The sequence below is a fragment of the Callorhinus ursinus genome, unplaced genomic scaffold, assembly GCF_003265705.2.
Source record: "Callorhinus ursinus isolate GAN/ISIS: 27379988/994484 unplaced genomic scaffold, GSC_fseal_2.0 scaffold18, whole genome shotgun sequence".
NCBI lineage: Eukaryota > Metazoa > Chordata > Mammalia > Carnivora > Otariidae > Callorhinus > Callorhinus ursinus.
In genome coordinates, this window is record NW_027397080.1 from 26,171,112 (window position 1) to 26,187,477 (window position 16,366).

Here is a 16,366-nt window from a genome sequence, read left to right on the forward strand (position 1 = left end):
CTGCTGTTTTTATGACTCTCTGGGCCCCCAGGGAGGGCTTTCTGAAGCTTCTATACAATTAAAAGGTGCTGAACACACTCCATGCCTGGGATAAAGTTACAGCCCCAACTAGTTGGGAGCCGGCGCCAGTGTCCAGATCCAGGCAGCAACAAAAGAGGAGGCTGTCAGACCTGCAGGTAGGCCACCAGGTGGTGGGCGTTCCCACCCCTCCAAGCGGTCCCCAAAGCCCGGCACACAGAAGGAGGGTGCCCACGGAGGGGCGCCCCCCTGAAACCACCAGCTCCCCTCGGCTGTAGTCCCTGGGCTTGGCAGCACCCAGCTCGGGGCAGGACTCGCCCACATATCTGTCATACCTTTCTGGCTGGTCATTTCTTCCAAACTCAGGGCTGCGCCAGCACCTTTTGGGCTAATGCCACTCATTGGGGGCTCTGAGGAATCGCCACAACCCGTGTCTTCCAGCTGGCTTCTCTTGAAGGCGTCCCAACAGCAGACCAGAGAAAGCGCGACGTCCCCACCTTCACGGTGGCTGCCCCAGGGGGCACAGAACGGGTGGTCCTTTTGAATGGGAGTCATTCGTGCCTCTCCCCGTCCTGGACAGGTGCTCCTCCAACACGCTCAATGTGAAATGCATTTGCGGAGAGTAAATTCGTAAAAAAATAACGACACGCACACGCACACACACCTTGTAAACACGGCTTGCCACCCTCTCCGGAGTGTTTATAGCCCTTAGTGACTCACGGCAAACACGGCATCCCCACTGTGGCCGGCTTTAATGATATGTCGGCTGTGCTTATCTGCTGGGGCTAAAATCTGTGTCAACACCAATGTACCCGGTTTTCCACTTCTGTCAACTGGCCGTGGTGTGGGGGAGAGGGGGTTGGTCCAGGCTCGTGTTTGCTGTTTTCCTTGAACCATGCACTCAAGTGACTCTTGAAATGATCAAAAGCGAAGTAAACTCTTCCTTCAGGATGGCTGGAGGGTCCTAGCAAATCCTCCAGTTAACTCAATGGGAATATTACAAAGGACACAAGGCGTGCATAATGCCTACTATGGAAATTTCCTGATTACTTAGAAGGCCAGATAAGCAGCCACCAGTCCTTCAGAATCAGCCAATTTCATCAAACCCCAAGAGCTCAAAGCTCAAAAAAATTTTTTAAAAATTTTACACACACACACACACACACACACACACACAATCAATTTCTTTGGACTCTGGAGAAATGGGAATCCTCCTCCCTCTTATGGCACTGGGAGCACTGGGCTCCATGCATATGAAGGATGCTAACCACACAGATTCCTGTCCAACAACTCTACAGCGGGTAATATGATTCCATTTTATAGATGGGTAAACTGAGGACCGAGACGTTAAATAACTTGCTTGGGGACACACGGCTTGTAAGCAGAAGAGCTGGCGGATCAAAGCAGGGTGTGTTTGATTCCAAGGCTGGTGCCCTGTACTCTCTGCCGTGGCGGAAGGAAAATTCAACCCCTCACCGAGCAGTCACACAGGGTGAGGTGCTGGGCCACAGGAGAGCTCCTGGGGGAAACCGATCAGAATTGTTTTCAAGAGCGGTGACTTTCACTCCTGGTTGGCCAGGACAGCCAAGCCCCAGCTGTCTCTGTCCCACTTCAGGTGGCCAAGGACACCCACACGAAACCCTGGTGGTCCTCGTGGCTGGCTTTCTATGAGTGTCCCCAGTTCCAACGGGGAGATTTAATCTCACTCTCAACCCTGCAGAAACCCTTTCCAGGAGGGGATAACACGAGGCCAACCTATTGCTGAAATTGCTAAAGACAGAGATAAGCAAATGCTTGAGTTGCTTAAAAACAAGGAATGTCAAGGAGAGGACAACCCCAGCCCCCTCTTTTTAAAGATAAAAATTTAAAGAGAAAACGGACCTGAAACATAATGTGGGTCTACGTTTTAGAGACTGATACAAGGTCTTTCCACAGAGCTGTGAGGTCTACAATCTGGGACCCCACAAGCAAGCCCCGGCCGTGTGATCTCAGGCAAGTTACCGAACTTTCCTAAGCACCCGTTTCCTCATCCGTGCATGGGACTGGCAATGGCACCCGCCCCCCCTCCCCCCCGGGATCATTGGAGGACTGATTAAGACAAAGCATCCCACTTGGTTCGCACCATGCCTGGCCCCTGGGAGGGTACAGAACAGCACTGGAAACCAGTACACAGATCCACAAGGGTCTGGTGCCCTGGGCCAGGGGCCTTTGTGTGAGGAGGAGGGGCTCGAGGAGACAAGAACGCCTATGACTAAGAAAAAAGGTAGAGGCCGAAAGGGGCTCCATTAGGTCCTGTGACTTTATAACCTGGGGTTAGAAGAAGAGCTTAAGGAGGCATGGCATCTGAACTGGGCCTACAAACCTGGGTAGGCTTCGGATGGGGACAGAGAGAGTGCCCCGACTCCAAAGACATGAACTCACCAACAACTTTTAAAAAAACACAGTAACTTGGTGGCTTTAGCTGATCAGCAACACCCTCTTGCCTTAGGGACTCAGCACCTGTGCGGCTCACTGCATTCCCTCGGGCCCTGCTACCCCAAGACTGACCAGCACCCGCTCCCATCACGCTAACCCCTCACCTGGCTTTACTTTTCCGTGGAGCACTTGCCATCTCCAGACACATCCTGTGTGTACTTACCTGCTGGAAATCTCCTCCCACAGATAAGAAGCTCCATGGAAACAAGGGCTACAGCTGTCCCCTTTGCCACTATAGATCCCTGGCAGCTACCACAGTCGGTGCCTGGCAGGAGTAGTGGCTCAAGAAATGGGACCGAATGAATGGACGACCAAAGAAGGACTTGTTCACGTCTCCCCCCTAAGAAGCCTCAGGGAGCACCTGCTTCACTCTGTGGGGGGTTCTGGATGACCTCCCCTCAGACGGAGTTATTCCTGTGGCGTGCCAATAGGGAAACTGAGTTATCGAGTATCTCAAGGTCACACAGATTTGAGGCAGAACCACGGGCAGACTGAGCACATGTCAAATTTCTGCATCTCCGGCTCGGGTCCTTAGCCTCTGCACAAAGAATGGTCACCTTCCCTGGAAGGGGCCGCACCCTGGGGGCCAGAGCGGTCACCAGCAGAGCCCGTCACCCTGCTGATGTCAGGATACCCTCCATGAGCCATGTCAAAGTGTCCAGGCTTCCATCCTGCCAAGCCAGGGCCCCCCCCTTCCCTCTTCCCCACACCTCTGAAAGTGCCAATTCCCAGACTCTGTCAACCAACAGGGCACTCACTGTTCAGCTCCTTCAACCGAACATCACGTTCAGCTGGAGACCGACGTGCTGAGATCCTGGGACGGGTCATCTCACAGCCTGGCTGAAATGTTTATTTCAACAATAATTTCAGCTTGTGGTTCTAAGCCAGAAGAGCCCTCCTTTGCCGCCCAGAGGAAAACCCCTAAAAACAGCCAAAGGTTTGAGAATCCATGTCCATGACAGGCTGACACCAATGCCCAGCCACCACGAAAGTTCTCAGAAACTGCATTTGATCTTCAAGAACCAGAGAGCAGAAGGGGGTGAAGGGTGGGTGGGTAGAGGAGAGAGAACTCAAAACTTTACTGGTTTAGCCGCTGGCTTGATCTTGATTCATGCCAGGGATGCCAACTGTAAATCAGGAGATTTCCATCGCTCCCTGACCTAAAGGGACACCCCGAGGGCCATCGGAATAACAACCACCCCCAAGACCTTGGAGACAGGCGTTTCTCAGCTACACCATGTCATTAGGATATTGTTATTATGAATACACAAATGGAGTCTATGTAGACACAAAGTAAACAGCTCTCTCTCCACCCAACCATCTCCTCCATGTTTATATAATAACAACCCCCCACTAGCACGACAGTCAGCCTGGGATCACTGAAGTGCTTTATAGACAAGACAAATCTCATCTTGACACGGTTCAAGAGCGCGGAGATGGAACGGATAGCATCACATCCTAATGGGACACTGAGACAGGGGGGGGGGGGCCTGACAGGTGCCCCACCAGTGACGCTGATAACTAACTTTTATGAAACATCAACTATGAATGAGGCAAGGTGATCTGCAGATGCTAGCTTTAGAATGATCAAGATATTAGTTGACACCAGTTATTATCAGCACTTTTTTGATGGGTAAACTGAGTCTCAAAAAGATGAAGCAACTTGCCCAAGCTCTCCTATTTGCTTGTTCTTTACATCTGTGCTCTGTTTTACACCAAGCTGTCTTGGACTCTAACCGCTCTGTGCAGCTGGGGAGGAGGTGGGACTGTCTCCAGCAGGCCCAGCCCCAGGGCCAAGGGTCCAGGGACTCAGGCTCCTTCCAGGGCTCCGTGTCCCTTTTCTAGACCCTTGGAGACCCAAGACTTCAGTGGCTCCAGGACACCAGCGGCAGCTCATCACAGCCGACTGGTCTGTGGTCCCAGCTCGGGAGTGTGATCCTCAGGATTCCGTCTCCTTGGGAGACCAACACAGGCAGCCCGGAATTAGGGGACCTTGCTGCTGGCTTTTTCTCATAGGAAAGAAATAATTATTAGGTAAATAAGCCTGGTGTTTCCCAGCTGGTTAAGCTTGCTGTCTGGGAGAAGCATTCTGGTGTCAACCAACAGAAAATACTTGAAATGGTGGGACCTTGGGCAAGTTGCTGAAACTCTGGCATTTTCTGTCCTTATCTTCAGGAAGATAACACAGCTTCCCTCCCAGAGTTGTGATAAAATTTTAAGGACACATGCCATGTAAATTACGGGAACACAAGAGGTATTCAAGAAATAACGAACAACCATGTTATACTCCCCCCTCCCCCATCTTTCCTAGTATTCCAACTTCAAACTGATGATGACAGACACTTCTTGGAAGCCGTTCATCTTCCGTCTAAATTTCTTCGTACTCTAGAGTCTAGGGGATCCAGGGGGTCCTCTGGGCACCTCCCCCCCAAGACGTAACTTGCGGGGGCGGGGGCAGCTGAGACAGAGACCAACCCGAACAGAACGGAATGGGCGCACCCACTCGGAATATTTTAACGTTAAAACGCGGTCCTCAGCTTGGGGCAGATTAGCCAATGATACATAATCAGACCCTCGCATTGTGTCTCCACCGCCTCGATTTCTCTCTGCTCCTAGCAAATGCAAGCCATCATGTTCCGCTCAAAGGGGCAGCAGTAAAGCAGGGCTCTCCTGGCACTTTATAGGGGCTGCCGGGTGGGTTACAGGTGCGGCCGGAGAGGGGCCGCCCCCAACTTCGTGCCGGGCTGGCCCCCTTCCCACGCTTCCCAGGACAGTGGCGGGGTCCAGCACAGAGCGAGGTCTCCGGGAGCCCCAGGATCTCACAACTACGGCAGGCGTGGCCTTGACCTCCCCCTGCAGCTCGGTCGGGGGGGGGCGGGGCGGCTCAGCCCGAAAGCGGCGAGCGCCAAAACCCCAGTCCGCAAGCTATAGAACTAACTCCGCGTCCCGCGCGACTCCCCCCGCACCCCTCCCCGCGCCAGAGGCGCGGCGCGCGGCGAGAACTTTGCCACCAGCACTCGGCGATCCCGGCCGGGAGCGCCCCCGCGTGCCCGGCCCCGGCGACTCCCCGGGCCTGCGGCCGCGCCGCCCTCCCAGCCCAGCGCGCACCTACCCGGCTGGCTGCAGTCGCCATCCGCTCGAACCGAGGGCGCCCCGGCGCGGGGCCGATCGGCCGGCCCCCCCGCGTCCGCACCGGGCTCGCAGGCTGCGGGTCCCCGGGGGCGCGCCGGCCCGGCCCCCGCCCCGCAGGAAGGCGCCGGCTCGCCGTGCGCCGCGAGCTGGCGGACGCGCTCCCAGGTGCCCGAGTCGGCAGCCCGCATGCCGCGTGCCCGGGGGGCGATGCCGCGGCTGCGCGGGGGGCTCCGACGACGGGCGCCGGGCTCACAGCCTCCGGGGCCGCCGCCGCATCGGTACGCAGCCGAGCACCGCCCCCCCGCCCGCCGGCCGCCCGCGCGCGCCGGACCAGGGCTCTCCGTCCGGCCGACGCCGGGCCGTCCGCGGCCGCCGCACGCGAGGAATTCGGCCGCCGGCCTCTCACGTGGGAACGACTCTCACTCCCGCGGCTCCTCCTCCAGCTCCTTCCGGGCTGGCGAGGGCCGGCCGCTCGCCCCGCCCCGCCCCGGCCCCGCCCCCAGCCCCGCCCCCGGCCTCTTGGCGGCGCCCGGACTCGCCCCACGGCCTCGGGGAGCGCTTCGTGGCCCCATTCCGGGACGCTCGGCGCATCCCCAGCATGGTCTTTTCTGGAGAGACTGCGGGTCAGAAAGATGGCCAGTGGCGCAGGGATCGGAAGGGACAGGCCTGGCACCCAGGTCTTTGAAAGCCCCAAGTGAGTGCATCTGGGGGGACGGCCGCCAGGTACCCCAATTTGCATATGTCTCCACTCTTCTGACACCCTCGTGACATCAATGCTGAAGAGCTGAAGTCTCCAAAACTGGCCAGGAGAGGGCAGAAAAAATGGCCCGGGAAACGGGTAGGTAGCCCTGGGACGTTTCCTATGCTCCTCCGTACTGTGTGACCAGGCGTTCTTTAAGTGAGTATCATACTGAGCACATTCACTGTGCGGGGTGGGGGGGTGGGTGGGGGGTGGAGGGGCGGTGTTGGCGAGGGACGGGGAACCGACACGGTCCCACATCCCTAAGGAGACTGTGATCTGGTGGGGGGCCCTATGTCTGCATCTCACTTCCTTGAGCCTCAGTTTCCCCCTCTATAAAATGAGGCATCAGTAATTTCCACCCCTTCTACCATCATAGATGCTTCTGAATGCCCCTCTGCCACAGCCATGTGTCAGGTGAGGTGATTCCCAGGGAACGCCACGACCTGGATCCCGGGAGTGGGTGGGGGGCCAGTTAGTTAGCCAGCCAAGCCCCGGGTGAGGTGACACCTTGGGTCTGCAAACCCAAACCTGCCCGCTGCAGTGGGTGCTCCCGTGGCTGGCAGTGCTCACCGTAAAATGAATTTGCAGCCCCAAGCCCCCTTTGATCTGGGATTATGATGCTCTTTAGAAGGACTAATTATCTCCCCCACAGCCCCAGGAAGCTGGTCTGGTTTCCCTCCTAAGACACAGGGAGCTGAAGCTACATCACCAGGTGAGAACTCACACCGTCTCAGGGATGTCCCCAACCTCCCCTTCCAGGCAGCACGCACCCAGGCCTGGCTCTGTAACCCCTGGTTCCCACGGGGCCCAGGCCTGAGCTCTGGGAATGTCGAGGTCACTGGCATATGGCTCTCCACCAAGCTGTGGGAAACAACGAACTTCCCTCCACCCAGCCCCAAGTATCTCAAACTGTTCACAGGTGACTTTCCTATCTCTGGGCGAGGAGCCCCGCCTCTTCGAAAGCACTGGGGTCTGGCCACCCTCCATAATGGCCTTGCCAGCTTCCACCCCCCACATCTTCCTCACCCTCCCAATAATGGGGAAACTGGCCCAGTTGTAGAGGGCCGCAGGGCTGCCCCAGACCCCTTACCCCTGTCTGAAACCCCAACTGCCCAGTGGAAAGCTGACCAGTAACACCAAAGGAAAGCTGACCAGTAACACCAGCCAGGGAAGAAAACCACTCACATGGTTAAACACCCACACCATGCTAAGGGGAGGAAGCTGACCTCACACCGAGTGATAGGAGATGCTAGGAATCCCTCAATTCTTTTGCCTTTTCTGGGGTAATATGCACAACAGAACAAAAGAAAGATTGCTCTGAGCCAGCCTGGGGGGAGAAGCTGGGAATGCCCTTGCATTCTGGAGACACCCGGTACAGGAAGTGTCTGTTCCAGATGTCTTCAGGGACCCAACTGAGGACATAAATGAGTGAGGTGGGCAGTACTTGGCTCGCCGTGGGTTTGTTTCTTAAGGGCATTTAAGTTGTATTCTTTGGCTTAGACAACGCTTTGCATAATAAGCAGGTAAGAAGGTGCTTCCACAAAGAAACATGCTCTTTCCCATGTTTCTTGAGGTACATGGAGCTCTTAATCTATCTTCCCACGTTTGATAGACATGCAATTGTCTCTGAATTCCATGACAAGAAAACAGCAACACAAACATGAATATGTAGTAGCGCTTGCCACTTTTGGATTTGGTGTTAGGGAGACTTTAGGGAGTGGTGAGGACTGTGGCAAATAAGAAGCAGTAGATGGCTGTCATGCAGGAATGTGGCTCTAGTGTCACCAGAGGGTTTTTTTTATTTTTTTAGAGCTACTAGGAATATGGATTTTTAGGTGTAATCTAAGTTCAAAATGTTGACAACTCTTTAACAAGAAGAAGAAAGGGGAGAGGGAGGAGGAGAGGAAGGAGAAAGAACAATAAACAGGTCTAGAAGTTTCTCTCTAGCCCATTGGCCACCAGTGCTCACTTCACTGCTACATCTTATTGGTCCCCCTGCAACCTCTCGGAAGTCTGCGCAGGCTCTCTACTTACATTTCAATAATCCAAGCCATTTCTCAAGCCCTCAGGCCTGGGGGATTTCTGCCGCTGTCCTTACTCAGCACAGCTTTGGCCTGGTGGTGTGTGTGCATGCATGTGCATGTATGTGAGTGTGTGTGTGTGTGTGTGTGTGTGTGTGTGTGTGTGTGTGTGTGAGAGAGAGAGAGAGAGAGAGAGAGAGAGAGAGTGTTCCCCCCTTTTAGGACCAGGACTTCAGATGGCAGCTGGACCCAACTTCCAACACTTCTGGGGGTTCTCAAACTGCCCAGGCCTCCACCAGTCAGTATTGGCAGTCCCTGCTCCCAACTCTGCTAGCAGGCAAACCTCAGAGCAGCGGCAGCCTGCAGCCTTCCAGAAAAAACCATCTGCCTTGGGTGGGAGGTATTTCTTCCTTGTGGTATGTTTCTCATTACGAGGATACCCTGGACCCAGGAGATGTTTCTGCTCAGTCCGGCAACAGGAGATCCAGGAGCCAGTGACAACCCATTTTCTGCCGCGAGCATTTGGGCAGGCCCTCCAGGAATGATAACTCAGGGTGGTTTGGATTGGAGGCTCCAAGACAGGGCCAGCTTCTGAGTGTGCAACCTGGGTAGGAGGGCCCTGCTCTTGGGTTAACGCTCCGCTGTCATCGCCTTGAAATTCTTAATTATTTTTGAAGTAGGAGCTTCGCACTTTCATTTTGCATTGGGATCTGCAGATTATGTAGCTGGTTCTCCTCCCAGAAGATCTTCCCAGCCTCTCTGGGGGATGCTGGGAATTGACGCTGGAGACAGCTGGGCCTGAGATTTGGCTCATTCTGTCCTTCTCCAGGGTACGTTGTGTCCGGCCTCTGCAAGGCAGCAGGAAGGGAGGATTTGGGGGGTTGGGCAAGGCAGCAGGAAGGGAGGATTTGGGGGGTTGGGCAAGGCAGCAGGAACTGTCCCCATCCATTCCTCCAGACAACTAATTAAGGAGCAATGGCAGAGTGGGAAATTGGGTAGGGGGATGGCAGTCAGCCAGAGGGTGGGAGGATGCTCTGGTTCTGAGCTCTGAGGCCAGACGGTGTCCCCATGACCCTGAACTCAGGAGGCCAACAGGGTATCACCAAGAAAACACAAACAACGCAGGGGACAAGGATGCTAGGGATCAGTGCAGTTCCCATTCACAGTAACCCTTGGCTTCCAGGGAAGCTTCCTTTAGAATCCTGGAGAAAATGAAGATAATTTGACAAAACCCTGAAACATTGTATTAAAGGACCCCGCTATATTTGATATGTGCTCAAAGTGGAATATTTGAACCCACTGGCGTTTTTCATGTATTTTTTTCTTTTCTTGGCTATGCTTTTAGTATTTGTAGAAGAGATTTTACTAAGATCTTCCAGCCAACATTACGGTAGGCTCTCCAAACATCTGAAACTAAGTCAAAGGAGCAACCCTAGATTCCTAGGAATCTGCACAGTTTTGTCTGTAACACCTTCGGGAACTCCTGCAACACTTCCCGGGAGTCTGGAGACCCCGGTAGCAATGCCAGGTCCCCATTAGCTTGTGTGTGACTGTGGGAAAGGGATTTTCGGTCTAAGCCCCTCACTGGCAAAGGCAAAATGAAGGGCCGGGTTAGTGGAGGTGAAAGCATTTTTTCTAGTTCTGTCCACCATGGCTGAGTTGGTCTTTTCTGTCCTTCTGTGGTGGCTGTGTGCGTATGTTTTGTGTGTGTGTCACTAGCAGTGACAGCAGGTGTATTCGTTATCTATTGCTGCATAACAAATCACCCCCAAAACCTAGCAGCTTAGAACGTCCAGCATTTATTATCTCTTGGTTTCTGTGGGTCAGGAATCCAGGCATGGCCGGGCTGGGGCCCTGGGGCTCAAGGTCTCCAACAGGCTGCCATCAAGGTGTCTACTGGGGTTATAGTCAACTCAAGGCTCTTCTTTGGGAAAGATCTACTTCCGAGCTCACTCTTGTGGCTCTGGCAAGATTCAGTTCCTCCTGGGCTGTTGGACTGAAATCCTCAGCTCCCCGTTGGATGTTGGCCGGAGGCTGCTCTCAAGTCCTTGCCGTAATAGAGCTAGAAATCTACTCACAAAATGGCAGCTTGCTTCCCGGACAAGCCTCTGAGTAAGACCAGAACAGGGTATGGGCAAGATGGATGCCACACTCTCTTTGTAACCTGATCTCAGAAATGACATCCATCACCTTTTCCCTGTTCATCAGAAGTGAGTCACTAGGTCCTGCCCTCCCTCAATGGGAGGGGTTATAGGAAGGTGTGAATACCGGGAGGCAGGGATCATTGGGGGCCATGTTGGAGGCTCCCCACCGCAGGAGGCTAGGGACACAGGCCTCAAATCCTGGCTCTGGCACACACTAGTGTATATCTCGGACAAATGATTTTGCCTCTGGAAGCCTCAGGTTCTTCATCTGTAAGATGGAGAGGATAGTGGCTACTCCCTCGGAGGGCTGTGGTGGGGGGTTTCAATGACAAAACACACATGTCGAGCTCTGAATGGTGCCTGGCACAGGGTAAACCCTCGAGAAAGGGGCTTGGGGGACATTGCTGGAGGAGGCTGGAGGGATATGCCCATTGCTTCTAAGTCAGACGGGCACTCCCTGCTATCTCCATGGAGATCTGCAGATTTGTGACTTGGAAGGCCTTTGGCAGGCCCTGGGATGCCTTTGTGACCAAGGCCACCAGCAAGGATGGTGCTGGTCTTCCCTTGGCCATCCCAGTAGGACTCAGGGGCACAGGTGCAGCAGGCGGATTAGACAGGATTTTCCTCCAAACCTATTTAGACCTTTGCCCTATGGGGACAGAGGATTTTACCCCAGATCCATCCTGCCATCTGGCCTGGTGAGGCCTTCCTGGCTGGACACTTTTGTGCGCCTGTCATGGGCTCACTGGTACCCTTTGACGATCTTCTCGGGGCCCCAAATGACCTGGCAAAGATCCTGATCCCCTCTGGGGGCTTCCAAAGGGCCTGCCCTGGAGGCCAAGGCTTAGCTTAGTCCTCGGGCAAAGCCGGGCATTGAAGCATTTTTACAGAGTGCAGCTGGCCTCCACGTCCTGCCTGTCGGACTGACTCGGGTCCCAAGCTAGATTCTCAACTGCAACCAGAGGAAAAAGCCCTCATCCAGGGACCACAGATCCCCCCATCTCCTCTAAACCCCTTTCTGGGGGAGTTGATGTCAAGGAAGGAGGCTTCTGCAGGAAGTTAAAATGTTGCAGCTTATTCAGAATAAAAGCAATAACACCAAAATACCATGACTTACAATAATAATACTGGCGAACATTGACATAGCACTTACTATATGTGTTCTAAGAACTTTACACATCCATTTATCCCTCCCAACAACCCTAAGAATTACAAGGATACTATACACTTCATTATCATCCCCATTTACAGATGAGACAGACACAGAGAAGGCAAGTCACTTACCCAAAGGCGCACAGCCAGTGAGTGATGCAAGCAGAGCTCAAGCTCATGTAGTCTGGCTGCACACTCCATGCTTATAGCCACGATGCTACTTTGGCAACAGGTGTTACCCGCTGAGCACTCACTTTGCCCCAGGGACTGCTCTTTCTAGCTCATTCAACCCTCCAAGCCACCCTATCTCCCTGTCCCAGATGAGAAAACAGGTCTATGGAGACAAAGGGTCTTACTCAAGATGATGTGGCTGGTGAATACAAGGTTGGGAGTCTAAACCTCAGAAGTGAGGGCTGTTATCTGGGGAAATGCCTCCCATGTCAGAGTTAGAGAAAATGCCTGCCTGTGGGTCCGGTGGAATAGACTGATCTTTCTCACCTTAAGACAGGACTCAGTGAGGGCGCCTGGGTGGCTCAGTTGGTTAAGTGACTGCCTTTGGCTCAGGTCATGATCCTGGGGCCCCGGGGATCGAGTCCCGCATCGGGCTCCCTGCTCAGCAGGGAGTCTGCTTCTCCCTCTGATCCTCTTCTCTCTCGTGCTCTCTATGTCTCATTCTCTCTCTCTCAAATAAAAAAATAAAATCTTTAAAAAAAAAAAGACAGGACTCAGGGAATGCTCGGCAAGGTAGCTAGCTGGGTGGGGTGGGTCCTCTGCTGCCCCCGGTGGCCACTAGCAGTACTTCACCTCCAACTGGTTCAACAGCAAGTTTGAACCAGGGGTTGGTGGCTCCTGGGAATGGGGCTGGCGTCCACCACCGCAATTTTCAGACCCTGTGTCTCCACTTCCTATGTGTGACTCAAGAGGCACAGAGGGCCACGGGCCAGTCAGTGCCTGAGATAAGAATAACATGTACTGTTTACTGAGCACTTCTGTCTTTGTGCCGGGAACTCTTCTGCTAGGTACTTGTTACTTACATGGGTTTTTTTTTTTTTTAATTTAAATTCAGTTAATTAACATATCGTGTATTATTAGTTTCAGAGGTACAGTTTAGTGATTCATCAGTTGCATATAACACCCAGTGTTCATTACATCAAAGTGCCTTCCTCAGTGCCCATCCCCCAGGTACCCTATCCCCCCAACCTTCCTCCCCTCCAGCAACACTGTTTGTTCCCTATGATTAAGAGTCTCTTATGGTTTGTCTCCCTCTCTGATTTCATCTTATTTTATTTTTCCCTCCCTTCCCCTATGATCCTCTGTTTTGTTTTTTAAATTCCACATATCAGTGAAACCATATAATTGTCTTTCTCTGTTTGACTTATTTTGCTTAGCATAATGCCCTCTAGTTCCATCCACGTTGTTGCAAATGGTCAGATTTCATTTTTTGATGGCTGAGTAATATTCCATTGTATACATACACCACATCTTTATCCATTCATCTGTTGATGGACATCTGGGCTCTTTCCATAGTTTAGCTATTATTGTGGGCATTGCTGCTATAAACACTGGGGTGCAGGTGCCCCTTCAAATCACTATGTTTGTATCCTTTGTGTAAATACCTTGTTATTTAAATGTTATTTAATTTGCCAATGCACAGAGCTAGAACCCTCATTGTTAAGGGTTATTAGTAATATTAGATAAAGCACTGTACTCATATTAGCTCAGTTCAATCCCCACAAAACTATATAAATTCTATCCTTATCCTCACTTTATCAGTGAGGAAACCAAGAAATAGAGAGGGTTAGTAGGTTGCCTGAAGTCACACAGTACTATATGGTGGAGGCAGGATTCAGCCATAGGCAATTCTGGCTCTAGAGAGTCTGCTCTCATAACTTTTACTGTTGTTGTTATTATTATTATTATTGTTGTTGTTGTTGTTGTTTCCCAGTTGAAGAATCCAAGGCTTAGAGGGGAAAAAGGATTTGTCTAAGATCACATGGCTGGTCAATTTAGACCTAGTACTTCAACCAAGCCTGTCTTCCTTTATCCATCCATTGACTCAACAAGTACTGATTATGCACCACCAACCGGGTGCCAGGCACAGCACTGGGCTCTGGAGGTGAACCCTGTGTGATCAAGCCTGCCGTGGGCCCCTGCGGTGACACCATCCCTCTCCCCACTTCATGCCCATGGCCATTACCTGCAGAGCGCCCATCCAGGGCGTGTGGGAGGTTAAAACTAATTGGACCGGGGAGGGGCTCTTGTGAGGGGCTGTGGCATGGAGTTCCACACCTTTCTTGCTGCAGCTGCCCTGTACTTAGCAGTGAAGTTGAGCAAGTCAGGCCACTGGGGGCCTCAGTTTCCTCACCTGTGAAATGGGGGTAAGAGTACTTGCCTATTCCCCTAGACTGTTCTGGGAAGAGCAAAGGAGACCCTAGATGGGAAAGCCCATGGAGCTGCAGAGGGCAGATGGAAGACAGCTGGGCTGTGGGGCCAGTTTAGTAAAGGAGCCATTTGCTCTTGTGCTTGTTTATTTTATTTGGTCAGTTCGCACTCGGTGTCTGCCACGAGTCCACTCCTGTCCTAGATGCCGTGGGAAGAGGCAACGGGACCCCAGCGTGTAGGAAGCTGACACTCCCCTTGGATGTTAAGATGAGAAAGGAGGACTACTGGCCAGTTTCGATGCCACAGATGCTTTATCCCTGGGGCTATGATGGGCCTCTGCCACCCACCTCCCCAAGGAAACAAAAGGATCCCCAAGACAAGCCTAGGGAACCACTTCAAGATTCTCGCAAGCAGGGCCGGCGCCGAGGCCAGAGATGTTGGCCTGTCCTGCCCCTTTAAGGCTTAAAGTGCCCATCTCTCCTAGAGTGACTTAGCCTCCCGGTGGCTAAAAGCAAGTTTGAACCATGGGGCAAGAGCCCTGAGCAAAGGCTGGGCCTTTCACGTGAGTATCTCTATGCTACCGAAGAAGAGGAATTAGGCATCCCAACACTGAGGGATAGTTGTTCAAAGACAAAGCTGGCTTCTCCTAAGAAAAACTGAAGCCCAGAGAAGCTCAGGCATTTGCCCGGTGTACACAGCAAATCAGGGGCTTAGGCAGACTGATTTCACTCAGGCCTAGAGCAGTGATTCTCGAAGTGTGACTCCTGGACCAGCTGCATCAGCACCATCCCTGAGCATTTATGAGAAATGCAAATTCTCTACCCCACCCCGACCTCTTGAGTCACAAGCTCAAGGGTGGGGCCTGATGGTTTGTGTCTAAACAGCCCTCCAGATGACCCTGATGACGATAAACTTGAGGGCCACTGCTGTGCCCAGAGGAATGGCTGCTAGATCTTCATGTCCTTCTGAGGGGGGAGAAACGAGGCAGTGGAGCATAGCAAGGTCACTTTCTCGGTGACTGTGGCGTCACAGTTACATAACCACCCCTCCCCCACCCTGACGGATTTTTGCACCCAGACTCCAAACTCCAGGGCCCTCCCTTGTCAGGAGGCCACCTGCCTGGGCTCCAGGAGGCCTGTCCGCACACGCCCGGGGCTGCTTTACCTGCTTGTCCGCCTGCCTGCCCGCCCACCAGAACCCAAACACGTCAGCCGGAGCAACTCCTGGCTTCTCCAACTCTGAACGCAGAGCAGGCCTGGCCTCCATTACCAGCACACAAGAAGATTTGGGGTTTCTGTGGCTGTACGTGCCCCCAGCAAGGCCAGGAACAGGCCTGACTTTGCCCCAACCTTCTCCAGTGTGGGCCAAGCCCAGGGAGGAACGCAGAACGTTCTTCACTCTGGACATCAAGAAGTAACTTTAGGCCCTGGTCTCGGGTTCTCAGGGCAGAAATCTGCAATGGCCTCTCGTCCCAATGGGACTAATTAGAATTTGTTCTAAATTCTTCCCTTTAAATATCTTTGGAACTGGTTTCAGGAGGCAGATACATAGGAAAGACTGGCATCTTCCCCTGAACTTTCTCAACAAAGCAAACAAGTAAAAATGTGTTTTGCTAACTGTGAAAGAAGCTGCATTCTTTTTTGTTTTCAAAGACCTGAGCTTTGAAAGTGGAACGTTTCTCCCAGATCAGGGGCCCAGTGGAGGGATTCACAGGTATTCCTGGGGTTGAGGACAAGCCCACGAGCTGCTGCATGGGCTTCTTCCCACCTCCCCTGCACATTCAAGAAAGGGACAGGTCTTGAACTTGAAATATGCCCCCAGTGCCAGGCACACAGCAAGCGCATAATCAATTTTGTGGATTCATGAAAAGTTCCCGAGTTCTAGCTCAGGGCTTGCCAGCTGCCTTGTGCCAAACTTAATATGCCCCTTCCATCACTCCAGTCCCTTCCCATTTCACCTAAGAGAAGTGTCCCATGTCCTAATAAATAACAATAGGTTCCATTTACTATGGGGTCCGTGGTTATGATGGACCCTTTAGAAGCACTGTTGCATTTAATCCTGCAACTTCCCTGTAAGAAAGGGAGACTGTTATTATACCCATTTTAACGCAGAGTAAGCTGAGGGTAAGGGAGAGGAGCAGAGATTGCACACTGGTGGCCCTAGAGTCAAATGTGGCCTAGGAATGTATTTTCTTCTCCTAGCACTCTAAAAAACATTTAAAACACCAGTTGCCAACATTTTGTTTTATTTTATTTTATTTTATTTTATTTTATTTTATTTTATTTTATTTTATTTTATTT

General features: G+C 52.6%; 1 protein-coding gene and 1 long non-coding RNA gene across 6 annotated transcripts in view; one reads left to right on the plus strand and one right to left on the minus strand.

Moving 5' to 3' along the window:
- KAZN (kazrin, periplakin interacting protein) overlaps nucleotides 1–16,366 on the minus strand; it is a 1,113,689-nt gene that overhangs the window by 142,617 nt on the left and 954,706 nt on the right. The window contains exon 1 of one of the 4 annotated variants that reach the window (XM_073903323.1): nucleotides 5,606–5,999. The exons of 2 other annotated variants lie outside the window; for them this stretch is intronic. In XM_073903323.1, coding sequence (XP_073759424.1) covers nucleotides 5,606–5,813 — 208 coding nt within the window. In that variant the 5' untranslated portion in view covers nucleotides 5,814–5,999. Of the gene's footprint in view, nucleotides 1–5,605; nucleotides 6,000–16,366 lie in introns of those variants that run through there. One more of the 4 variants, XM_025856336.2, reaches the window with a different exon arrangement.
- The window catches only part of LOC112811862 (uncharacterized), a 24,834-nt gene continuing 14,617 nt past the window's right edge, over nucleotides 6,150–16,366 (plus strand). For both annotated transcript variants that reach the window (XR_012381363.1, XR_012381362.1), the window contains exons 1-2: nucleotides 6,150–6,523; nucleotides 7,020–7,079. This is a non-coding gene — a long non-coding RNA (uncharacterized lncRNA). The remainder of the gene's footprint in view (nucleotides 6,524–7,019; nucleotides 7,080–16,366) is intronic.